We start from the raw sequence: 26896 nt of genomic DNA on the forward strand, positions 1-26896 counted from the left end.
TACCACCACCATCATCATCATCATCATCAACATCAACATCATCACCAGCATCATCATCTGTACCATACCCATCGTTATCGTTATCATTAGCATTATTATTAGAGCCATCACTACCATCATCCACATCCTTGTCACCATCGTCAAAGACACCATCATCATCATTGCCTTCGTCAGGACACTGTTCCCTTCCTTCAGCTTAAGCCAATGTTCCTTTCTTTTAAGTAACTGAGCGACTTGGAATAATCGCGAACAAGATTGAAAGGATGCGAAGACAAGTCAATTTTTCTGCGACGTTTTCATTGGCGTCGCCTTTATCGAATGGCAATAATAATGGGTAGCGCTGAGAACGTCAGGTTTTGCACCTCTTAAAGAATGGTTTATTCACTTCATCAACTCGCTTGATAAAACCAAACCCTTGCGCCATGACGTGCTATGATATAGATTTTTTATATTGTTTAACTCATTGAATAAAGTTCATATTCATATAATTAATAAAATAAAAAAATAAAAACCTTTTTCAGCAGTAGTGAACTCAGACAATGGACTCGGCCTGCTTATTCCTGCCCTGTTCACAGCCAAAACACGACAATGATACGTCGTATAAGTCTTAAGACCTTGCAAGGTCACTGTACGATCCTTGATTCCCTTGAGCACGTTCCATTCAATGGCAGTCTTAGATCGGTAATAAACAGTAAAGTTGTCCGCAGCAGGTCCGCCACCCGACTGCCATGTCACAGTGGCCTGATCAGGTGTCTCGTCAGAAGCAGTAGGTGCAGTCGGAGGGAATGGTATCGCTGTAAGAAAAGGCCCCCAAATCATTTTTTCATTGCCTAGTTTCAAACCGAGAGAGACTGGGACGAGTTTGCATATTATGGGATTCGCCACTTTAGAAACGAGAAGGAAACTGGGCTGAGTTAATTTTTGTAAAGACTTCTGGGATGTCGATGGGGACGCGCCGGTCCGCTATTGGCCAATTTTTTCTCTGTTCTCAATAACAATCCCATGAATTGGAAGTCTTGGCGAAAATTAACCAGGCCAGTTTTTCACTCGTTTCTTATCAAAACAACACCTACAAAGTTAGCAAGAACTCACCAAGCTTTACAAAATCCTCAAGTTTGGAGTTAATTGGGCCAATAATCGACGAGATACAGCCATTCAAACTCCCCAACGTGTCTATAAACGAATTTTCACGCTTTTGAGTGGCTGTAACGTCTTTAACATTTTCATCGATTGACACCAAAATTTGGGATTCTGTAAAGATTTGTGTGCTTTTTCTGGCTGTTACAAAACTAATCCTCATTGGTTTGAAAACAGGCAAATAACTCTTATAACTCTTATGAAAGCTACTGAGCGGTACTTTCCTGTGGTACTGTTCATTATGTTGTACATGATGTTTCTAACTTTTGACTATGTAGATGAAATCCTTGGGTATGACAATTCCATTGAAAGCTACTGAGCAGTACTTTCCTGTGGCACTGTTTAATACGCCACACAAGGTGGTTCTAACTTTTGAGTCTGTGGATGAAACCCTGTGGTGTGACCATTCAAACACAACCTCCACTCCACTCTTGAGCAGTACTAGGGAAATATTATTTTTCTCGATGTTTGTATGACCACTTAACTAATGACGTTATCATCTTTTTAAAACTTACGTCGAACAGTGACGTACGCTGAAGATTTCACTTCTCCAGCGTCGTTCGATGCTATGCAAGTATAGTTTCCAGATGTCCTGACTTTTGGAACAAACAACGTCTCACCGTAGCTACTGAGTGCTTCCACGATGAATTTGCCATCGCGTCGCCAACTGATGTCCGGTTTTGGATAGCCGTTTGCCGTGCAGTATAAAGAAAGGTCTGTGTCGGGATTGATTGTGATTGGTCGAGGATGATTGGTAATAACTGGCGGGACATTTTTGACTAAAGGGAAAGCAACATCATTACTTATAGTCACAAAATAAACTCGATAAATCAAGTTACTTGAGTAATAATAATTATTTTTCAAAGGAATACGGAGAAATTGTACAAATCTTAACATGGACATGTAATTTACTGAAAAACTGTAGAATGTCTTACTTTTGAATTAACTGTTACAATCCTGAAGTAAATCCTTCTAACGAGTTATGGAACAGCAACGCTTTATTCTATAGGTGAATGGGGCCCTGGGTCTACCATCAGTATACGGCGTTTGGTAATGATCACGTGATGCACGATCTCGTAGTCGATAAGCTGTTGCCTCCTTTGCAAAATGACGTTCAATTTAACCCTTTAAACCCTAAGATCAAAATTTGAATTCTCATTTGTTGACCCTATTTATTTCCTATAGAAGTAGTGGGGAGAAGTTGATAAAACATGAAGTAAATTCATCTTGTGTGATCATGTCCGTAATTCTCATGACCACTCTGTTTGACAAAACATTGATATTAGCAGGAGAAATTTGATGCTGATCACTTTTAGCGCTTAAAGGGTTAAGAAAAGCATGAACGCTACTTTTGATAGCGACCTTTATTATGCCCGACGGCAACGGTGGCAAAAAAAAGTAATAATAAAAATAATATTTAATAATATTTATTGCTTATAGCGCGCAAATTAACATTCGAATATGATCAAATGCACAGTGTATAAAAAGAACGTCAGGGTTAAAAATGAAGTCGCATTTTTTTCAGACAATTTTCGCTTTTGTTTCATCTCACTTAATATGTTAAATGTAGGTGAATTTTCGCGGAGTTGATTATCGGGGACCCTATTCCAGTTCAGAAAAAGAAAGAAAAATTCTTCGTCGTGTGTTTACGTCCTCCATAAAACGCCACACAAGGACGTGGTCGTGCAGTGACGACAAAGAAATGCATCAAAAAGTGCGCTGAACGTGCAAAGTTGTTGCTTTGCTTATCTGAGGCCCAGTCCACACAAATCCGGATATTTTTATTACTTTTTTTTTTACACGGAACGGCCTTCCATCTACACGAAACTAGTGAATCCGGACGCCGAAATCGCATTGTTTTGAAACCGCTCTCCAGAGCGGTTTAAGGCACCGCCCACATGAATGCGGATAAAAAGTATGCGGTTTCCAAACTGTCCGAATTCCTGTGGGCATAGCCTAAACCTATTGCTTTTCTGTCGTTCTCTTTTTTTCCCTCGTCATCGTTGCTAAACCACCCTAATGAATCGACACAAACCTTCGACAACTAGATCGGTCTTCCGAGAGTAGTACCATCCTAGTCTGTTTGTAGCTATACACTGGATTTTCCCCGTGTCCTCCAACTTAAGATCACTTATCTCCAGTACTCCATTACTTGGTGATGTGTATCTAGGATCTGAGGAATTCAGGGGGACATATCCCCGTAACCAAGTAATAGCAGGTTCAGGATCACCTTCCGCAGTACAATTGAACACCGCCGTCCCTCCAACATATTTTACTTGACGAGATGGATGTCGTTTTACTTTTGGAAATCCTTCCGGCACATTTGAGGACGCTGCAAAAAAAAGATCAAAATGTTAACCTTGGACGAATTCTGAACGGTAATAGATTCACAACCAAAAATCGTGAAAAATGTATCTTATGCTCGGCCGTCCCGTGCGCGGCTCACCTTTTCCGCTACCCCCAAAGGGTACGCAGTACTATTTACGAGGTAAAGTATAGTGTAGCTGTTAATTTTCATATGATGTTGTAATGTTAGCTTCACATCGTAGGTAGAAACCTCCACAAAGAAAACACGAGCGCGCGGTATATTGCCCACCTCCCCCTTCCCCGAGGCGTCCCCTCACGAAAGATGATTCCGGCGCGCGACTCGCGCGTTCCAATCGCTCTCCTATCTATAGACTGCGAGCAGTCTCTTCTTTTTCTATGTGAAGTTACTGCTCGCGAAACCCAAGCCCGCTTTTCCAGATTGCGCGCGTCCTATTTTCTCTTGCTTGTAAGGCGTAGAATTTTATTGCTTTTAATATTCTTTCATTATCAAAACATAAAGTTAAGGGGGCAATTCATCGACAACTTTTAGATATTCTATTGTTTGAGGATGGTTATGTTGACACGCTTACTATTACCGCTAGATTTAAACAGCTTTGAACTCTGCGTTATATCTATTTCGTTTCTCATAAAATCATATTTTTTTCTTAGTTTTTTTTCGTTTTCAACCCTCTGTTAACTTTAGTATATATTTATGTAAATAATATAAATTTTCTATCTGTGCTACTTTACGGGTCAGCACATTGGTCAGCACTATCTTACAAATATGTATGTAAGGTTGTTGTTGTATCTTAGAGCCTGGCACAAGCTACATTTCTTTTACATCACGGCACGTGCAGCAGGTGCATCAATCGATGCCACAGCACGTTTATTACAAGCTGAAGCAACGCCTGATGCAAAGCATGTGCTGCCTGGTGGATAGCAGGTGAAGCATGTGCTGATAGCACGTGAAGCACGTGTTATGCGCGCATATCTGTGAACAAACGCACCAGGGTGCTAACGGAATGAGATAATAATGAGAACAAGGCTTTTTGGATTCTTTATAATTACAAATTGAACTGCGTTTAATCAAATGCAGCAGCTTTCAAGCTCTCTAGGGCGCTATGGCACTCCCCATTTTTCGCCCCACCGCCAGAGTACCCCGGAGAGCGTTAGAGTGTTTTGGGTGTATTCATTTACAGCACTGATTGTCGCATTTATCCGCTGGAATTTTTTTATCGCTTTTTTGCTCAAAGACAGCAAAAAACGAGGCAAACGAATCCAATATTTGATATCAAAACATTCCATAAAAAGTGCTTTTTGTTATACATGTATCCCAGCTGGCAGGGGCACCCAACGTCAATTTTCGGAAAATATCTGTTCGGAAGACGATTTGAGATCTAGAATTTTCGGAACATTTGTTGTAAAATTTCTTGCTTGCAATTTGCTTGCCTCTCCTAGGATTTTCGAACATCTAAAACCTGGTATAACTGCCCTTTTTAACGGATTTTTACCCTGAAAAGGTCACCTAGAATTTTCGATAGCCTTTTTTCTGGGTGAAAATTTCGAAAAGGTAAGTTTTGATCCCTATGATTTTCGGATCACAAGCCTTTCAGCTAGGAAATCCAAACAGATGAAACATTTTTAGGGGATAAAAATATGCCTATATCTATCGTTTAAGTACTAAAATACGTTTAACAATCCTATGTTTAAGTTGTTTTGAACCTTATTCTCGTTGGGTGCCCCTGAGCTGGAAATAGATAGCCGCAAGTTCTGCCGGAAGAAGTTTCACGAGAGAAGCTATTGCAATTAATCCACAGACTCGAAAATTCTAATGACAGATTTTCTTATAGTAAGTTTTTAATGTGGATGTGTCATGCCAGAAGGGGTAAAACAAATCACAGAGCAGAATTTGTAAGAGTTTCACAATACAGTGAAGCTTATCTCTTGGGAGGTGGACTTTCTGCAAACAATATTTGTCTGAAATGAGGCTCAAAAGATTAAGAGAAAAGTGTGGTCCATGGTGGCTAAGAAACAAAATAAATACTGGATGAAAAGAAATTTAGCAATAACGCACTCAGAAAATGTCATAAAGAACACTTCCACTGAAGTTTACCCGAGACGGGATCGCAAGTAAGACAACGGATACGCGAATGTCAGCAACGCGAACGACTTCACTTTAAAAACTACGTCTGGAAAAAAAACACCTCCTCTAAGCTGTGTAACTAAATTTCAGCGTGGAGGGAAAAATTATTTTTGCAAGTTTTGATTCTGTGGATGAAGTCCTATGGTGCTACCATTCAAACGAAACCCCTCGAGCAGTACGTTTGCACTTTGCTGTTCGTTTTTATAACAGGAAATTGAAGACGTCTTTCTCTAATTTTCATATTAGCGTAAAGGGTTAAATAAAGGGGTGAACTTATGCCTCCTAAGCTGGTCTTGCACTTACGAAGGTGCGTGCATTTCTGTTGATTTTACTATGCCCACCACTCATTAAAAATCACATCTCTCTTACTATGACAAACAATTAATGAAATGTAAAGTCTAAGAACTGTCTTCTTTGCTTACTTTGCAGTATCGCTAAAATAACCTTTAATCTTTAGGGGTCGAAAACACTCCACAGCAGAAACAATGGAACAATCGGTGCAGTCTTCACAAATATTTGTACTAAAACCAAACAAACTTTAAACAAGACTGCACTTATCAGTTTCCTGTTAGGCACACGGTGAATTGTGTTTGAGGAAATTGATCCTGTATTTAATGTAACTTTCTTCGCTCTGATAACAAGCAACACCTCACGCATCGAAACGAGCAGCAAGCCGCATGTAGAGTTGTATAATTTCTTTTTATTGGTTAGTTCGTTCGTTTCTCTTTCTCGTTTTTTTAGTATTATTATTTTGAACTCTGGATGTGTACTTAAATTGATACCAACTTGGTAGGCTGGAAAAGCAAACAGCTAAAACAAAACTGTTTGTTTTTGAAAAAATAGGAGAAAGCAGGCTTCAGATAGCATCATTTAATCGGGCGCTCATCTTATCTTAAAATGGACTAAAACGTGTGATGGTTTTAAAAAAAACCTGGCGTTTTTTTCCCATCATTCGACACGTAAGGAGGCAACATGCAACAGGTAAAACACTTACTCCCTAGAATGGTCGAGAAAAAGTTTTTCTGTATCATATATCATCAAATAAAAATCCGCTTATAACGTAAACTTAAGCAGATAGAAAAAAACATTAAGAAAATCCAAAAGTCTGAGAAATGCAAGCAAGGAAAGAAAAAATCAAGTTGAGGCAGTTTTAAGACCACTATAGCTACAATGAACCTGCAGAAAGCAACTTACATACCGTCTGTGGAAAAGTGACGAAACAGAGAATGGAGATAAAAACGACAAACAATGCGAAAGAATAATGTCTGTAAAAGAAGTGAATTCTTTGGTTGCTATTGGATTAGATTAAAAAGGTAACTGTTACAGATTAGAAATAAACAAGTAGTATCTACAGTTTATTTGTCGGAACCGACCAAAAGTTAAAATTCTTCGCGGTGGCTTGTAAATCGGCAATTGCTCTTTATTTAATACGTGGTCTCCTAAATTGCTTGTGTGTGCTCAGCGCACGAACGCCACAAGAAAACGATCAGCGGTATTTCAAGAAACTGCCATAGAACAACAAAGACGTACTCTTGTACAAGGAAGTTTTCAGGCCAGATTTGCTTGATCTTTCTTGAAGACTAGGCAGTTTTAAAATAACAGGTAAGTGCTTACAGTACAAAAACATTTTTTACACTTGTATGAAAATGCCTAAAATCAAGTGGGATTTTTTTTCCAGTGGAATACAGAACATTTAGCGTCGATTCTTTTTTTATAAACGCCTGATCACAGGTGAAGAAAACATTGACCCCCAGTCCATGGACCAGTCAACTGTTTTTGACGAACTGTTTAACTTAAAAACAAAAAAAATTCTGAACTTGAAGGAATAGGCTCGGCATACTTTTCTTTGAGGGATGTACAGCACAAAACGAACTTCGCGTGAACGTAACTAATAAACAACTATTTTCCATAGTTACTTTTATAATTATTTGAATTAAAATCCACTTCCACTTGACTTACCTCCTCTTCTTCTATAAACTTGTAAAAAAGCTTGTTTTGAAGTCGAAGAGCCTATCGCATTTGTGGCCCTGCAGGAGTAATTTCCTTGATGCCTTGAAGACCGGAGAGTTAGAAAACGCAATAGTTCACCCTTCCCATTCGAGATTGGATACTTGACATAAAAATAGTGTCTTCTGTCGCCAAGACGCTTGCTATCCTTGTACCATGTAATGTTAGGTGTGGGTGTTCCAGTAACTTTACATACGAACTGTGCGGTGTTTCTCTCAACACCGGCATTTGTCGCCGATGTAAGAGTGGCTGTTGGAGCTGTGGAGACAAAGAATCAATAAAAAAATCGTTGGCATTTTCATCAGCAGGATGTAGGAGGGCTATTTCAGGGGTATCCAATGATGGTTTCGTACAACCAATTTAGGCTATCCAAAGTAATTTTAGATTTCTAAAAATGCCTTCTAATAAGCCACACTATAAGTATCTGTTTGGTCATCCTACGGCAACTTGAGCCTTTTCAAAATTACAAGGGCTTCAGGAACATTTTCTTGAAATTTTAAGAAGGATGTACAATCTAAAGCTTTATGACGGTGAGAATTTTTCTGATTACTCTCCCCATCACATTATCGAAATCCGAAAATTTTAGTTTCCTTTTTCTACAAATTATAGCTCCATGGGAAGGGAAACGTGAAGTTCAAAAAATGGTAGGAAATTTATAAGATCAGCTTCAAAAATCGTTCATGAACGGAATGGTCATCTAGATATTTTAAGCTACCTGCTAGCTATAGAAATCTCTAGGCAATATTTGCTCCTGTGAACAGATATGTTGCACAACACAGTCGGTTGGTGCTCTGTGCTAGTGACATTCAAATCTTTGTATAATTTGTTTTGATCTCTACAATCTGCAAACTACATACAACTCAGTTGAACTGAAAACCTATGAAATATAATGAGTAATTTGTACTGCAGCTGTAACCAACTATTGCTTATTTACCCAACAGATCTATTCACGAGTGTTATAGAGCTGACTATAATTCAGCATTTCCATGTGACAATACAGGATTGTTAGGAGATCAAACCTCTTACAGGATAAATTTAATAACATGCCCGAAATACATGTATGTATACTGAGTTGTGCCGCCAAAAAACTCAAGTACTTGAGTAAATAACAATAAGTACATGTATTTCAGTAACAGTCAGGGACACCCATTGTCAATTTTCGGAAAATATCTGTTCGGATGACGATTTGAAATCTACAATTTTCGGAACATTTGTTGTAAAATTTCTTGCTTGCCTGCCTCCCCTAGGATTTTCGAACATCTAAATAATGGTATAATTACCCATTTATAATGGATTATTACCCTAAAAAGGTCACCTAGAATTGTCGGTAGCCTTTTTTCTGGTTGAAATTTTCGTAAAGTAAGTTTTGATCCCTATAATTTTTGGATCACTAGACTTTCAGCTAGGAAATCCGAACAGATGAAAAAAATATGTTTAACAATGCTATGTTTTAGAGTTTTTGAACTATATTCTCGTTGGGTGCCCTTAAACACTATTAAAGAAGTAAAAATGAGATTTGTATAAAATAAGATTGGAAAGTAAAACCTTCTGAACTCTTAGCAAATGCAGCGGAGAAATACAAGCAACAAAGAAATCCCAGGAAGAATCTACAGAGTGTTGTACCCGAGCTCACATCCATGACATTTGATATTAAAATGTGTACAGTATACAGTGTAGTTTAGTAGTTAGCTGTGTGTCACAACAAGCTAGTTTAGGTTACCTCATATGACGGACATATGATAATTATTATTTTCACATTAACATGTAAACACAAACAAATCCTGTGATTTTCAGAATGGAGTGTTTTGGATTATGTTAAAATAGTGAATAGTGGAGCAAGCATAAGTGTGGTGAAAATTGCCACCTAGGGTGACGTACTCAGCGTGAAAAGAAAGTCATGTCCAATAGCCCGGGGCTAATAGATTTTGGTTTCGGGCTAGTGAATTCTGTTCTTAACTTGCCTGATGGGCAAGTGAATTTTTTGGGGAAATTGAAATTACAGAAGGATTGTAATCAATATATCCTGCTAATTAAAAAAGGTTTTTTGGCTTGCCCAAATGGCAGGCTGTAAAACTGACTTTCTTTGAACCCTGCATACTGTGTTTCTACGAGTTCATGTGAATTGTAAAAGGTGGTTGAAACATTTGAGTCTGAGGATGAAATCCTAAATCGTGACCATTTGCATGAAAGTTATACTAAGTGGCACCTTCGTGGTGCTCAACTTACTTTGTTGTTCAACATAATTGAAGGCACAATGTCCTAATTCTAACATCCTTTCTCCTTTTATGTGTTGTTATTGTTTTGTTTTGTTTTTTTTGGCATTTTTGGTATTTATAAATTTAAGGTATATGAAGTGTGTAACCATTATGCACTTTGGATAGGACATGAACTCACAGTCTAGAAGTGATTAATACAATTAAAAATGTATGTAATCAGCTTGTCTAATATTATTTTAAGATTGTGCATCAAAATCACCAGCTGTGAGGAAGTTAACATTCCATGCGAGCTGGGATTTTCACATGCATTGGCATATTCTGCTTGCTTGACTATTTGGCGGGAATAAAGGATATGTAGTCTAGAATTGTGATTACATAATCAGTGTGTCCTCTATAAGAAACTAGTACATCTAAACACAAATAGCAACATTCAGACACAGAATATTGTTAAAGTCAAAACATAGGTAAGTGACATACAGTGAAACAGTGGTCAATTACCGATGGTGTTGTAATATGGTATTGGAAAGGTTTTTTTTAATATTTGTGTGGAAAATTCACATGCATGCCCAAAAGTCAATGAACCATTGCTGCTTATGTTATTGCTGCATCAGTACACCTATTACCCTTAATTATGATAACAACAAAAATGCTTTTATTCAATATATGTGTTGACTGAGTGGTCAATTATGGGAATTTAAAAAACAAAGGCATACAGCTGTAAGACCCGTCAGGTATTTATCGCAAAATTGGTCACTTACGAGAGCTTTCTTCTTTCAGACCGTAAGTCAGTTCAAATTGGATTTTCACAGATTAAGTGGTTATATCTATAAATGTAAGCTGGTTGAGAGAATTTTCATTCTCTCCCAAACATAAACCTTATCTCTGCTTAAATCATTCATGAGACTTTTTGGTGACATCATGCTTCTGCAAGCATAAACTGTGAAAAATGTGCTCTGTGTCATACAATGTAAGTTATGAGGTTCAATTACTCTGGTCCCCACACCCTATGAATTCCACATTGTTAATCAGTTAAAATAATGATGATGTAAAATTTTACAATAATATAATTTTGTGAAAGAGTTAAGTTAGTCTAGTTTAGAGGCCATGCTCTCTGAGAATTTTCTGAGAATAGGCTGTCCATTAGTTGAGACATGCAAAAAGAAATTCTCCTTATGCTTGCTTTTCTTTCCCCATGTCTTGACTTACTGTGAGCCCCTGTGTCCCTTGACAGGTGTGGCCTAGAAGACACCAGGGAATACTGTTGGGCGGCACTAATCCAGGGTGGTGTCTCCTAATTAGCTCTGCCTTCTACAGTGTATACACGACTTAATTTACCTTACATGATCATGTCCGGACTGTACTACACTTATTGATCAGTGTACAGAAAATGACAGATATATCAAAATTAATATTCACTAACAAGCCATATGTATAATATTATTTAAAAAGACCCCTGCTAATGTTCTCAGCTTCATGCAAACATTTTGTGTTATTTGTACTGTGTGATAATCTCTTCCATCCCAAACTATCTTTAATCCTTGAGTAAACAAACTCAAACTATAATCCCAAATTCAAGTAATGCATTGACAGAGCATGCAATGTAATTGCCACAACAAAAAAATAGATCTGACATATTTTTTTCAGTTGTTCTGATGAATGTTGGATTTCACCCTGTGCAAATATTATGCAAATGAGAAAAAATAGTCTCATGTTCTTGCTTATTTGCATTAGATTTGGCACATGTGAAATCCAATTTTTGAACCACGCCTTGTGTCATTAAGTCAACTTGCATTAATTAATAATCAATATTATTAATTAATGAAAGTATTAAGTTGTATGCAATCAGATATGTGCAGCTACAGTACAGAGCCAGTCTGGCGGACTACATATTTTAATTAAGACGTGGTTTTAGAGAGATAATGCAAGTTTTGTAGAAAATCTGATAGATGTAGAGAATTTATGTTATTTTAAGAGTTTTTAGGAATGGAATCATCAAAAAAATTTAGCTCTTAATGAATGTGTTAGCATTCTTTTGTTGATTCTGACTTAGCTCACAGCCATTGTATGAGTTTTGGGGAAAATGTTCTCACCCCATTTTTCTCCTCTACAAGTACAAGTGCTGGTGGCTCTCACCAAAATTTTCCTCAAACTTACACAAGTGAGTCTGCCTGCAGGCTAATTTTCACTCAGCTCTTTCTACAGCAAAAGCAGGCCGACAGGCATCTCACCTAATTTTTACATCCTTATGCTAAAATTAGATGATGACTGAAATTAATGATGAAAAAAACAAAATCAATTCGTTAATCTTTAGAGAGCAGTTGTTTTGCTTTGCTGATAAAACAAACCTATCACAAGTTACCTGTAAGTTTGACCTTTAGAAAAATGTAATTTGCAGTTGATTTTTAGCTTTGGACAAGTGTAAGCAGGATGGTAGGACAAAGGTACATGTACCATAGCAAAGACACAATTTACTAATATATCACATGCAGAACCAAATCAATGACTATTTGACAAAGATGTTGTTGAAAGGTTTTGGAGAATAATATGGACAGTAGGACGCCGACGTAACTTAACACCAGGTTAGATCATATTCACACCCAGAAAATAACTTCATGTCACGGTTTTGACCAGTCTAGTTTATGTTAACCCAGTTGAATAATGCATCCTAGGGTATTGTGCTAAAACTTGATAGAAAGGAGGTCTTATACACTGGTACTAGACGTTAGATCTCTATTTGTAATGATAAATGCTGTTGATAGATCTATGGATAAGATGACCATAAAAGGGTCCCTTAATTACAGAGAGGGGGTAAAGGTTCTTAAAGAGATTAGTTCGAGTTTAAATTTAATAGTGTTTATAAGTTGCTTTAAAAATGGAAAATCTTACTGTATTCTTTATGAAAAGGTAGAAGAATAGAAAATCATAACTGTAGAAGCATCTGATAGCCATATGGAGATTATTGAAAGTAAAAAAGTGAAATGGCGGCGAAGAGGTGTAAATGTACATTGTACATGAAATGTTATACTGAAAAATATCAAATGGCCACAAAGATGAAATAGAATATCTCCCTGTTCCATAAATAGTTCAAGCTCTGCCTCCTCAGGAAGTTTTTATAAAACAATCTCTTTGTGATCGGAAATTCTCAAGAGATGACTTTTCCACCCACTACCAGCACCTTAGCTAACAAGCCTAACATGTACTTGTGCCACGCCAACACCAGTCCAGGGGGGGGGGGGAGGGTACGCCCTAAAATGGTCTTATATATGGGCAGGAGCTCTTGATATGGGGAGACTCCATCCAAAAGGCGTACCTTTTTAAGGTTTCAGGTTTATTAAAGGGTGGCAAAATCTGTAATTTTGGTTTGTAGCTAACACGTGCATTTCAATGCTGTGAAAAAGTTGAGAAAAATTTCTAGTTTCAGAAGGTATACCGCGAAATGAGTCAGGGGGTAGGACCTCGGGGTGGGGCCTCCCCACTTAACACTTTGTTGAGAACCCCCCCGGGCCACTAGTCCACTAACTTTTAACCACAATTCCATTGGTGGTAAAATTTGATCGTTCTAGAAAACAAAAGAAGTTTTCTCAGACGTGATGAATTTTGAGCTTTTTAAAATAATTATACAGAGATGTTGACCTTAATTTATATTCGTACTTTATTAACCCAAATAACTGAATATTCTAGCGGTGGCTTTGTGTCTTAACCGCAGCGAGAGGCAGACCGGAAAAAATGGAATATTCTTTCACATACCCATTGTTTCTCAAAAAACGTGGAATGAGTAAAATAATACGTAAAAGAAGTATACCTAATATTTTCGCGGAGAGGGAACGTTTCCGAAACGCATTCCTCTATATGATCACAGTCAAGATTGAAAAACTATACAGCTAGAACTTGTCGCAAACATTCATGCTTTGTTATCTCCAGGTTAAAAAAATAGCGAAAGCCGAAATCTTATCAACTTAAGCATAAATCTGATGTGTGCCTTAATGATGATCTTAAAAGCATTTGAATATTTTTTAACAAAATACTCGGCACTCAGTGCTCTAAATAGCGTTGCAAATGCATAACTTTACCCTTAGTATTGAAGCTTCGGCATTCTAGCGATAAAACGTGTATTACCAAGTTTTTGCTCACCGCTCGATATCTTGTGCTCTTTACCTCGAGTCTAAATATTTTTATTCGAAGCAATAATAAAGTGGGATTGTTGATGAAAAAACGTGATACAAAAAATTTCCATCACCCTAGATTTATGATCCCTAAGCCTGAGGCTAAACAGATCTAAACACCAACTCAGCACAGCGGAGGTGTAAAATCTCAGTCATGACTAAAATTATCGTTATTTTTTTGGAACTCTTTTAAAAAAAATTCAATTACCAGGTGACTTTTAAATTGACCTACTAAAAAAGTACTTTTCGAACTTATTTTCCCGGTGTACTATGCTAAACGAACAAGTCTGTTGATGTTTACGTCGAAATAATAAAAAAGGAGGAATATGCAATCACATGCTGGGCCATTGTTGTCAACGAGGATATCATTTTTCGAGCGAGCTGAAGTCTTGAAATCCTGATTTACTTTGAGGTACAATATCCAAGACTAATATAACCGAGTCCCCGACGAACGAACTGCTAAATTTGTCCGGTATTGGACTTACGGTTTGTCAATTACGGGCTTCAAAAGATGGATATTAAAGCGAGATCTTTGTAATCACGCAAACTAGCGAGTTCACGTACTCGAACGTCAACGTGCGACCTTTCAGCATGAAAATCATGTGTTTTATCTGTTAAGAATGAGAACAACCCTTGCCTCTTCGATGTGTCGCAATTCGTGATTCCACGGTAAACCAGTGAAAATAATGCCCGGAAGATAATTTTTTTTCACGGGAATCGGCTTTTCGCGTAGGTTATTCCGCAAATGCGGTGTCCATTTCTAAGCTATTCAACAAACATAACTCTCGCTTAAGCGTAGAGACCAGGTCTGGGTCATCATTAAGGCCACACAAGCGTGTATGATAAGAAATAACGAAGATAGCAATGATAATTAAGTTAATTCAGATTTGCTTCGAGAAAGCATTCATTTATTAAATCGAACGATTAGTTTCGAGCGCGTAGCAACACGTTTGTACAGAGAAAGTTCATTTATACGCACTCGTTTGTGAAAAGTAAGCTAAGACGACTGCGATGAAAGGCAATGATGATTACATTCGTCAAATATCATTTATCAAAGAAGCAAATGGCCCCAAAAATCATATAGCCGCGTATGGGCACACTGTTTGCGTTCGAAGTAGTCAAGTATTGTTTACAAAATTATCAAATTCACGAAGGCCTTGATTTGCGAAATCGCCTCAAATAATTTGTTGAAGTGCCTTCAGAATTAACAGAGCTTCTACCTGCGTAGATTTTAGACAAGATAATTGGTAGCATCTTGGCGAATATCGCACTCAAAGCTTTGCGTTTTCATTCATCTCGAGTCAGCTAAAAGCCATTTAAGTAAAGTAAACCTCTATATGGGGAGCTAAAGTGAGAAAGAACGGAAGTCATTCTAGAAAGATATATCTTCTTTAAATAAACAATTTCTAACTCATTGCTTACCTTCGCTTTGGCCATAAACCACACAGAAAAAAATCCACATCCCGAGAAGCAAAGTTTTGTTTCTTTGACTCGATAATGCCATTTTGATTACTGTCTTGGTATCAACTTGTAGCTTTCACCCTGCCGCCGCTTGTCGATTTCACAGCTTGTTGATTTCAAGGCCCATGCAAAGCGTCCACTAAGTTCTTTGAAAGAAAAGCGAAAATATCTACAGTTGGTTTTTCAAATTCATAGCCGTAGTGATAGCGAAACATACGTGAATGAACGATCTAAACTTTTTGTGCAAACAGCTTGCTATAATGCTACACAATCGCTCGTTTAGCTACGGCGTTGTCTGAAGTTTTCTTGACAGATGAGAGTTGACATGACTGAATTGAAGCTACCCCACGTGACAAGCGCTAGAGCGTGACTTACTTTTGAAAACCCGTCTTCGAAATGCTACAAAGACCAACATACCACAAACGTCTACGGATTAAAGCGAGTATTGTATTTGATTATCCAATATACACAATCATAAATCCCAAGTGACTTTCTGGCATAGATTGATGCTGACTGTTTGTTGAGGCTGAAAGAAGCCAGTATTTTGGACTGTGGAATCTTGGAGGGGGTCTTCTCCTTGTGAATTTCGAGTGACCTGTTGTGTACAACCTGTGTACTCTGGCCTAGCCAGAGGAGTTTTTTATTTTACCCCTTTTAACAAAGCCAAGGAATATAATAACAGCCCAATGTTCCAAGAGAGCAAGAGACAAAAAACTCCTCGCGCCCAAAAACTTTGAATGTATTCTATTTTTGACAGAGTTTTGACTCGACGGCACTCCCTAGACCCAGGCTCCCTCTCGGTTGTTTACCTAACTTTTGGTATTTGGAAAGGGTGGAATACAGTGCAATATTAGTATACTCGAGGCCGGTCTGCGGTTTTTTCGCCTTTTTTCAAGGGTGTAAACATAAATTGTAAAAGTACGGAAATCCGTTTTCAAATAATTCCGTGAATTTTAATTTCAAAAATATTTACGTCTCAGTCACAGATATTGGATTAAGGATATTCTGGCAGCAATATAATTATGAAAAGTCCTTCGGTCATGTGCTTATTTTACATATTCTTAGTTTTAACATTTTATTTCAAGTTAAGATGTGTAAAATTCTTCACATGCAATGTTGACCAACATTCAGAACAGAAAGAGTTTGTTTGTTTTTTTGACGAGCCATTTCAACACTTAGGAGTCTTAGGAAGGAAATGAAGTCTTGTTGAATTGAAAGATAACTGAAAATTGTTTTCCCTCCCGAACGAGTAAGAATAAGTCTCCACCGGAGTATCAATAAAAAACTTTAAAAAAAAACTGAAGAACAGCCAGACTTGGTAACACTTCTGGAAACAAAAAACGAAAATGTTTTGAGTTATTAAACCAAATAGACCCGTTGAAGTTGTTGAAGATTGAAACAATGGAATGGTACAGTACAAATACCGGCATATCTTTGATGGCTGCAAGTAAGAACTTCTGAAACTACGGAATTCAACCCATCATCTTGGTTCCTTAACAGATCTAAAAAAAATAGTTTCTCCAACTCTATATTTTTACAATCCTGTTCTTTTCGATTTATTCAGAGTTATACGCCATGTTCTTTTTAATTACGAATGCCATAGTTTCGTTTTTTTGTTTCCAGGACGTTCCAGGAGTGTATCGTCTAGATCTTACCCAGTCCCGGACTGTTCTTCGGTTGTTAAACGTTTCTATTTTTTGCCCTGAGCGCTCAAATCCTTCGTCAACCTCAAGAAACTATTTCAGAATGTTGGTCGTTCTTGCGTGCCGGGACAGGAAGGGTAGGATCAGTCTTTGGCCGGCCGTGGACCGGCCTGGATGCGCCCGCAGACCCCTACGGCTAGAGACTGACTGGGTAATTATGGCTCTAGTCTGAGCTGAAATGATGGGAAAATGGCGTGTTTTGCCTTTTGCGCGGCTTCATCCTTGATTTTGGGGGGGCTGGGGCTTTGCTGTTCCAGTTTATTCTGTCCAAGATCTTGGACAAAAAAAGTGGTAAATTTAGAAACATTCCTCCCCCCCCCCCACCCCAAAAAAAAACTTTCAAAGAAAAGAAAATGCCACGTTTTGCCTTTTACGCGCCTTCATCCTCGATTTGGGTTAGGGGAGGATTGGGGTTCGTTGTCCCATTTTATTTTGATTTTTGGGGTCTGACTTTATGAGCCTAAGCGTATGCGCTGTCTTTATTGACATTCACTCTCATCTTAATCACTTTTCTGAATCTATAGAATTTTTACTTTGACCTCTTCTTTGAATCGAGACCAAAAAAAGTGGGTGCCCCAGACTGCAGGAAACAAAATTCCTTGGCCTTTGCCATCATGTTTGTTGAAAATTACAAACTTTACAATTTTTTTTCGGAGGAGTGGCTTTCCACGAACATCTATCCAGTGATACATGTAACCACTTTTCAATCTGAAAGCTCTCCGGAGTGGAATCTGATTTTTGAAAACGCCGTTTTTTCGTTTTTCTCGTGTAGACGGATGTAAACCAATATTTCGACAATCGATGACATAACAACGGAATGTTTCACTGCGCGCCACCTTGCCTTTCTTTACCACTGATAGTATATCTCAATACACTTTTTTTTTCTTTGGAGTAAAATGTGAATCATGCTATTATACAATACAAGCGCTTCTTTTACCGACATTTGATAAAACGCCTCATTCATCAGATGACTGTTCACAAGGGAGACCTCGGACGGTCTGATGAAGTAAGGATAACTAACGTTTTAAATAAGGAATACAGCTTCCTACTTATTTCCAACTTACCTTATCTTTTTTTGATTCCAAAAGGGAGTTACTTAGTCGTCAACGGTGTACCTGTAATAACAATAAAATAAGACTGGTTAAAGACTAACATTGCTTCAAAAAGTTGTGTTGGTTATTCGTGGTAGTGAAAGTATAAAAACTTTTCAATCGACAGATAAACGCACCGCGTTGCTGTGAATAACCTGGATCATTAAATTAGCAAGCAATCATCGGAGGCAGGCCGAAAATTAAACGCGAGGCACTTGTGGATGTTGTCTTTACGTAACGTCTTTCTAAATGTCTGAAGTACAATATTGCTTCGACAAAAGAGCTCACATCAAAATTATTTTATTCCGCCTAGAGGATTGAATTTCAGGCGGGGCCCAAAAACTTTGAGAGGCAGGTGTCACTTTCCCCTGCAGGCAGAGGCCCTGCAGGCAGAGGCGTCAATTTTCGGAAAATATCTGTTCGGAAGAGGATTTGAGATGTACAATTTTCGGAACATTTGTTGTAAAATTTCTTGCTTGCTTACCTCTCCTAGGATTTTCGAACACCTAAAAAATGGTATAATTGTCCATTTTTAACGGATTTTTGCCCTTAAAAGGTCACCTAGAATTTTCGGGAGCCTTTTTTCTGGCTGAAATTTTCGAAAAGGTAAGTTTTGATCCCTATAATTTTCGGATTACTAGACTTTCAGCTAGGAAATCCGCACAGATAAAAAATGTTTAGGGGATAAAAATATGCCTACATCTACCGTTTAAATACTAAAATACGTTTAACAATGCTATGTTTAGGTGGTTTTGAACTATATTCTCGTTGGGTGCTCCTGTTTCGTTATTTATTATGATTTCTCGGATTTTTGTCTGGGTTCCTTAAATGCGAAAGCAATCAAACTCAAACTATCTGTATCATGGAGGCGAAGCTTAAAATGCACATTCTTCAAACATGAAATACTAAGCAGTTTAGGTCAATCTCTGATGCATACAGCTATTTCGAGGAAGGTTGTGGGAAAACGTACACGCAGCAATCCCGTAAGGTATTGTGGGCGGTTTTAAGTTCGCTGTTTTTCAAAGGAATTTGAAAGAATGGCAGGAGAGGCCACGGACATATGTTTACAAGTGCTAAAAGAAAACAACAAAAGTAGGTTCGACAGCTACAAAGCCAGGGACAGTGTATTGATCATATCCCATATTACCTTTCGGGATTGTCGCGTGCACATATTTTCCGACAACCTTTCTCAAAATAGCTGTATACAAAGCAGACCACTCAGGACCACTCTCCAAAACATCTATGATTACGCGGTCGTAAACCACTCTTTCCCACTGTTTCCCATGTAAAAAGACTATGATGCGAGACTATACTGGTTTGTGTTGCAAACGAAGTCGTCACTACTTATTTACAAACAATTAACTAGAATAATATTTGAAATGATACTGATGTTAACTAGTCATTTTTTTCAAATTCCATATACTGAAAACAGAGTAACAAATAAATGCGCACCTTGAAAACTAAACGCCTTGCTACACCATGGTTGCCCAAAAGATTATAAGCCGGTGAGAAAAACTATGAGAATAAATTGGTATTTAATTGGCACTAATAAATTGTACTGAAAAAAGAATGCAAATGCTTAATATTGGAATTAAAAAAACTATACGCCAAACGTACACACGATCAAATAAAAAACTAACACGAATTTGCAAAGTCAGCGGAAATTGGAATCAAATTGGAAACTGATTGCAACTTACGGGAACTATAATTGCTTGTGATGTCCCTTAGGCTAAGAATTCATTCTCTGATCAATTTACTTAACCTGCCGCTGCTAAATGGCACTTTTTGTTTTGATCCAATTAACCCAAATGACATCTCTTTCCAGTTTAATTACTGACTAGCTGAGTCAAAAGGGTGGAATACAGTGCAGTATTAGTATACTCGAGGCCGGTCAGAGTTTGTATTTTTTTTGACGATCAATTTGAACACTTAGGAAGGAAATGAAGTCTTGTTGAATTGAAACACTGAATTGAAAATTGTTTTCCCTCCCGAACGAGTAAGAATAAGTCTCCACCGGAGTATCAATAAAAAATACTTTAAAAAAAAAACTGAACAACAGCCACACTTGGTAACACTTCCGGAAACAGAAAACGAAATTGTTTTGAGTTATTAAACCAAATGGACCAGTTGAAGTTGTTGAAGATTAAAACAATGGAATGGTACAGTACAAATACCGGTATATCTTGAATGGCTGCAAGTAAGAACTTCTGAACCCATCATCTTGGTTCCATAAGAGATCATAAAAAACAGTTTCTCCAGCTCTATATTTTTACAATACTGTTCTTTTCAATGTATTCAGAGTTAAACACCATGTTCTTTCGAATGCCGTAGTTTCGCTTTTTTTTTTTTTTGTTTTGTTTTTTTTGTTTCCAGGAGTGTATCGTCTCGATCTTACCCAGTCCGGCTGTCCTTCGGTTTTTAAACGTTTCTATTTTTTGCCCTGAGCGCTCAAATCCTTCTTCAACCTCAAGAAACTATTTCAGAATGTTGGTCATTATTGTGCGCCGGGACAGCAAGGGTAGGCCCAGTCTCCGGCCGGCCGTGGACCGGCCTGGATACGTCCACAGAATCTACGGCTGGAGACTGACTGAGTAACTATGGTTCTAGTCTGAGCCGCAATGATGGGAAAATGGCGCGTTTTGCTGTTTGTGCGGCTTCATCCTTGATTTTGGGGCGTTGGGGGCTTGCTGTTCCACTCTATTCTGTCCACTGAGATCTTGGACAAAATTAGGAGCCCATTGGCTCGTGACAAAATAAATGGAAAATTTAGACCGGCTCCCACCCAAAAAAACATCAAAGAAGAGAAAACAGTGCGTTTTGCCCTTTGCACGGCTTCATCCTCTATTTGGGGTGGGGGAGGATTGGGGTTCGCTGTCCCATTTTGTCTGTCTAAGGTTGGGGACTGACCTTATTGACATCCACTCTCATCTTAATCACTATTCTGAATCTATGGAATTTATCTTTAGTAACTGTTCTTTGACCTCTTCTTTGAATCGAGACCAAATAAAGGGAGTTCCCCTGCCCTTCAGGGAACAAATTCTTTGCCTTTGCCATTATGTTTGTTGAAACTTTTCGACAGCCGATGACATAACAATACTCTTATCTTGGCTTTCCATGAACATGTATCCTACGATAAACACTTTTCAGTCTGAAAGCTCTCCGGAGTGGAATCTGATTTTTGAAAACACATTTTTCCCGTTTTTCTCGTGTAGGCAGATGTAAACCAAAATTTTCGACAACCGATGACATAACAATACACTTATCTTGGCTTTCCATGAACATGTATCCTACGATAAACACTTTTCAATCTGAAAGCTCTCCGGAGTAGAATCCGATTTTTGAAAAAGGCTTTTTTTCCCGTTTTTCTCGTGTAGGCAGATGTAAACCCAAATTTTCGACAACCGATGACATAACAATACATTTATCTTGGCTTTCCATGAACATGTATCCTACGATAAACACTTGTCAATCTGAAAGCTCTCCGGAGTGGAATCCGATTTTTGAAAACGCCTTTTTCCCGTTTTTCTCGTGTAGGCAGATGTAAACCAAAATTTTCGACAACCGGTTACGTAACAATACCTGCACTTATCTTGGATTTCCATGAACATGTATCCTACGATAAACACTTTTCAATCTGAAAGCTCTCCGGAGTGGAATCCGATTTTTGAAAACGCGTTTTTCCCGTTTTTCTCGTGTAGGCTGATTTCGACACCCGATGACATAACAATACTCTTATCTCATCGATCTTGAACGCGATAACACGGAATGTTTCACTGCGCGCCACCTTGTCTTTCTTTACTAATTATTTCAATTTCGGTACTTTCTTTTCTTTTGAATAAAATGTGAATCATGTTCTTAATACAAGCCCTTCTTTTACCGCCAATCGATAAAACGCCTCATTCATCAGATGACTGTCCACAAGGTAGACCTCAGAGGTTCTGATAAAGTAAGGATAACTAACTTTTTAAATAAGGAATTTGTGTTTACCACTTTAAGTTTAAAACTTCTACAACTTCCTACTTATTTCCAACTTACCTTATCTTTTTTGGTTCCAAAAGAGACTTACTTAGTCGTTAACGTTGTACCTGTAATAACAATAAAATAAGATTCGTTTCAAACTGACATTGCTTCAAAAAGTTGTGTGATTCATGGTAATGAAAGTATAAAAACTTTTCAATCGACAGATAAACGCACCGCGTTTCTGTGAATAACCTGAATCAATAAATTAGCAAGCAATCATCGGAGCCAGGCCGGAAATTAAACGCGAGGCACAGTCAGTGTTAATGACTGCTGGTCGTGGATGTAGTCTTTATATAACGTCTTTCTAAATGTCTAAAGTAGAATATTTCGTAGACAAAAGAGCTCACATCAAATGTCAGGCGGGACCCTAAAACTGTGTCAGGGAGGTGTCACTTTTCCCCCAGCCGCAGGCATAGGCCTCTTTTCCCTGGTAAGGCTTCTACTTCTACTCTGAAAAAATTTATCCGAGATGGCTGTTTGTGTTTTATTTTTGCTGATTTCTCGGATTTTTGTCTGGGTTCCTTAAATGCGAAAGTAATCAAAATCAAACTATCTGTATCATGGAGGCGAAGCTTAGAATGCACATTCTTCAAATATGAAACACTAAGCAGTTAAGGTCAATCTTTGATGCATATACAAAACAGACCACTCAGGACCACTCTCCAAAACATCTATGATTACGTGGTCGTTAACCGCTTTTCCCACTGTTTTCCCATGCGAAAAGACTATGAGGGGAGACTATACTAGTTTTGTTGCAAACGAAGTCACTTCTTATTTACAAACAATTCATTGGAATAATATTTGAAATGATACTGATGTTAACTAGTCATTTTTTTCAAATTCCATATAAAAACAGATTACAAGCCAGTAAAAAAAACTATGAGAATAAAAATTCCTTCTTTTGGGGGACTGATAAATTGTTTTCACGATCTGAATTCGAATTAGGCTAACGCGAATTTGCAAAGTCAGCCGAAAGAAATTGGAAACTGATTGCAACGTCCGGGATGATAATTCCTGGTGATGTCCCTCAGGCTAAGAATTCATTCTCTGATCAATTTACTTTAGCTAATTAAACCTACCGTAGCCTGCGAACAGCAGACGCATTTCCGGTGGTCGCTTCTCTCTCTCCTATTTTTCGTAGGGAGAGAAGCGACGACCTGAAATGCGTCTGCTGTTCGCAGGCTAAACCTACCGCTGCTAAATAACACTTTTTTTTCGATCCAATTAACCCAAACCACATCTCTTTCGAGTTTAATTACTGACTAGCTGAGAACCGTCGGCGTCCACTGTAGCTGCTATCAACTAATTTTATAGCCTCGCTTTGAAACAGAGGCTTTTGGTAATATGCAGCGCATGACATCATGATTGCATGTATGTTGCATTGAAAACTATTGTAATGGAAAAAGTGTGAATAAATGAACTTGAACTTGAACTTGAACTTGAACTTGAAAAAAGAGGCAATTCGATCCCATTGTTTTTGGGACAAAAATAAAAGAACGACACAGAAATCACTACAAAAAGTGCAGCTAGTAGGTGGTTGCTATCAGAAATGGTCATAGTGGCACGATAAGCTCAATTTTCGTGTTGAAACAACAGTTTGTTGATAGCGAGGTACAGTGCCTTTTTCCCAGTTGGTAAGAAAATTAAATATGGGTGCTTGAATGGATTGCCGAACTTACACTTGACCTTACTTTTTCAAGGACAGTCGGCGGTGGTGGCAATTTTGTCTAAAGTGTAGAACTGTATGTCAGACTGGTATGTGAACTACATAATTAGGCTAAAAGTATGTCAATTAGCTATCGCGCGTGCGTTATTACTGTAATCTAGAACAGGAAATGCGTTCATTGTAATCTGAATATTTGTCTTTGTTATCCGTGTTTACAATTTTAATAGTCATAAACAGAGTCTTCCACAGCACTAGGTTTAATTGAAGTCCTTAGTAATTGACGCTTGTTTGTTTGTTTTGCACTAAGCCAGAAGAAACCGAAGTAATGTTGAAAGGTCTCTTTTCCAAGCAAGTAATGGTTTCGTGCAGCGTTTTTGCGGCCAGATGCTCTGACATTTCCAAAATCACTTCTATTCAGTTTAATTGATTTTGTTGACTGACAAATTCAGCTTACACTGGACCATGAAATAGGCTGGCGTAGGTACGAGGTCAAGCCTTTGTCGGCGCGGTTATTGCTCTGATCCTGCACTATAACATCGGGTTGTTTCTTGTACTGGACCTTTTTTTTCCCGTTAGCAGCATGTCAGCATACTCTCCTTACACTTCTCCATACATTTCCTATGACACCGATGAAAAGTTTTTGTTTTTAACAGTCGACACCTTTTGCCCCTGTTGCAGTGGTCATTTCCTTTCAGTATCATCGTGACCTTTGCCGGTTAAACTGGCAGTGCCCCACTGTTTAAGGAGAAATTAGCTGCTGTTCACGCCAGGTATATCAAAAAAGTAAAGTACTTTAAAGTTGGTAAAGGGAATGAAATGTTTCAAAAAGGTATCGTTTCAGCAGAAGGAAGAGATCTACAGAATGATCGTTAAACTATATCCTTGTAAAGAACATCATCAAGTTCCCTCTACATCCACCCTCTCAAGCGCCACCCACCCCCCACCCCCACAAATAACTGCAACTCTCGTGTTGGCAACCATTTCAGCATAGAATATAGTAGCGATACTTAAATTCAGAAAACTGAATTTCATTTCCACAGCTATCGTGTTTCTTTTTTAGACCATCCAAATTTCTCCAAGTGTAATCAGAAAGCTCATGGTAGCGTCGTATACCATACCGGCCGTATATACTTATGAGGTAAATTCTATAATTAAAAATTGTTTTAACTTGATCTCCTCAGTTCTTTTAGAAAAGCGACTATAAATGTCAGGTGCTGAGTTTGTGAAAACCATTAAGGAAATCTGCTAATCATAGACGTTCTTAAGTTTTCGTCATTTGTTAACGTCGTGAACTCATTATGGAAAAAAACCTTTAATGTCGGTCAGGGACAGTTTTTTCTTATTTAGTAAACCAGGAATTCAATAAGCTGAATTTGTCCAAGGAAGGTTGTTAATCTGTTTGCGTATATCGCTAAAACAATCATTTGTGTTCGACCCGTATATTCTTTGTAAAAAGGCATGTGAATTGTTTTGTTTAAACAATAAGTTTGCGTCGTCAGTAATCCCACTTCATTGCCAAAAACGGGCGTTGATCGACAGTTATTGAAGGTTCAATTTTTGTCCCCTTCTACATCTCAATAACTATTCTGTTAACACTCTAAGCTATAAACCCCTTGCATGCACTGAAAGACAGCTAACAATGTACAGGAAACAATAAAGCCCATAAACTAAGTGTCCGATATGCGTGAAAAAATAGGCGACTGGGGCCTTGACAAAGAAGGACAAAGAGGTAAAGTAAATAACTCTGGGAGTAACAATGGATTTTTTTTTATCCATAGAACAATTGAAGTTTACAAGGCCTACGGAATCCATTCATTAGCAAGTTTAGCAGCTTTATAATCCGCATGGAAATCTATCAAAATACGCCCAAGTTTGTACACGTAGCGACGAAAAAGCAGGAAAGTTGATTCCTTAAATTACGAAAGTCGGCAAAACATAAGACACGAGCGATTTCAGTCATAACGCCATAAGCAATTCCTGTCAAATCTTGTCACTTTAAATGAGACAATGGACGCCTAACTTTGCTGTTTTCTTCAAGATGAATAGACTTATCTAATAAACATGTAAATCTGACCGTCTCTTTTAATAAAACAATTATGCAATTTATACGAAACTTAGCTTACTTATAACACTGATGTTAACTCCACCTAAATATATTAATCTGAACCGATAATGTGTAGCAATGATCTACGGCTTATGTTCGCATCTAGGATTTGACTGATTTTATACCGAATAACTTGTTGACAGTTTCAGTAACAAAGCAAAGTGAAAATCGCTTTGCATTCGCCTATTATCCTAAGGAATTTCAATACAGAAAAACTCTTCTTTAGAGAATAAAGGAGTGGCCCGACCCCTCGTCAAAAAATTAAAACTGACCACAACGAAAGGTCTAGTATAAATTTCCCTATCCATTCCCCGTTGAATGTTTAAATCTTAAAACGTGATCAATTGAGAGAAAGAGATTCATCTAGCTCTTCGGTTTATCTTCTCTTGTTGATTGTGAGCAAAGTTTTGATAAAATTTTATCTTCTTTTGAAGTGAGGCAAAGTTTGTGTTGGAAGAGTGTTGTGCAGGATTGATATCCGAAAGCTCGGCGCAGTCATCGACGTGAGTGAATGATTTAACCGCAAAATAAATTGCATCAATCGCATCCGTTTCGTCTTCAAAGTCCAAGGTCAAAAGGCAAGCACGTTTATTAATAAAACGGCGAGAGATCAATCTTATAATGGATTTAAGTTGTGACGCACTCTACAAAAAAGTAGCAAAGTTAATTCGTAACTTGTCGCACAACTTCTGGGCTTCTAATCATGTCTAATAAACCTTTTGGTCTCCTGAAACCAAACAAGTTATTTCAAGACTTACGTTTTTGCTAGCTGCTTACCTAGTAAGTTGGTTTACCTCTGGGATTAATCAAGCAACCGTTTTTCATGCCTCTCGTTTAGTACTGAAGGCGTTATTGATCTGCTCATATAAAACCAACCG

General features: G+C 38.0%; 1 protein-coding gene across 2 annotated transcripts in view; it reads right to left on the reverse strand.

Annotated features, from left to right (window-relative positions):
• LOC140921807 (receptor-type tyrosine-protein phosphatase delta-like) overlaps positions 1-26896 on the reverse strand; it is a 58797-nt gene that overhangs the window by 21929 nt on the left and 9972 nt on the right. Inside the window, exons 2-8 of one of the 2 annotated variants that reach the window (XM_073371808.1) lie at positions 22264-22313; positions 18202-18252; positions 15396-15580; positions 7547-7852; positions 3173-3469; positions 1653-1916; positions 513-794 (exon numbers count right to left, since the gene is read on the reverse strand). In XM_073371808.1, coding sequence (XP_073227909.1) covers positions 513-794; positions 1653-1916; positions 3173-3469; positions 7547-7852; positions 15396-15477 — 1231 coding nt within the window. In that variant the 5' untranslated portion in view covers positions 15478-15580; positions 18202-18252; positions 22264-22313. Of the gene's footprint in view, positions 1-512; positions 795-1652; positions 1917-3172; positions 3470-7546; positions 7853-15395; positions 15581-18201; positions 18253-18365; positions 18417-22263; positions 22314-26896 lie in introns of those variants that run through there. The other variant, XM_073371809.1, reaches the window with a different exon arrangement.

Source organism: Porites lutea, chromosome 12, assembly GCF_958299795.1.
Source record: "Porites lutea chromosome 12, jaPorLute2.1, whole genome shotgun sequence".
NCBI lineage: Eukaryota > Metazoa > Cnidaria > Anthozoa > Scleractinia > Poritidae > Porites > Porites lutea.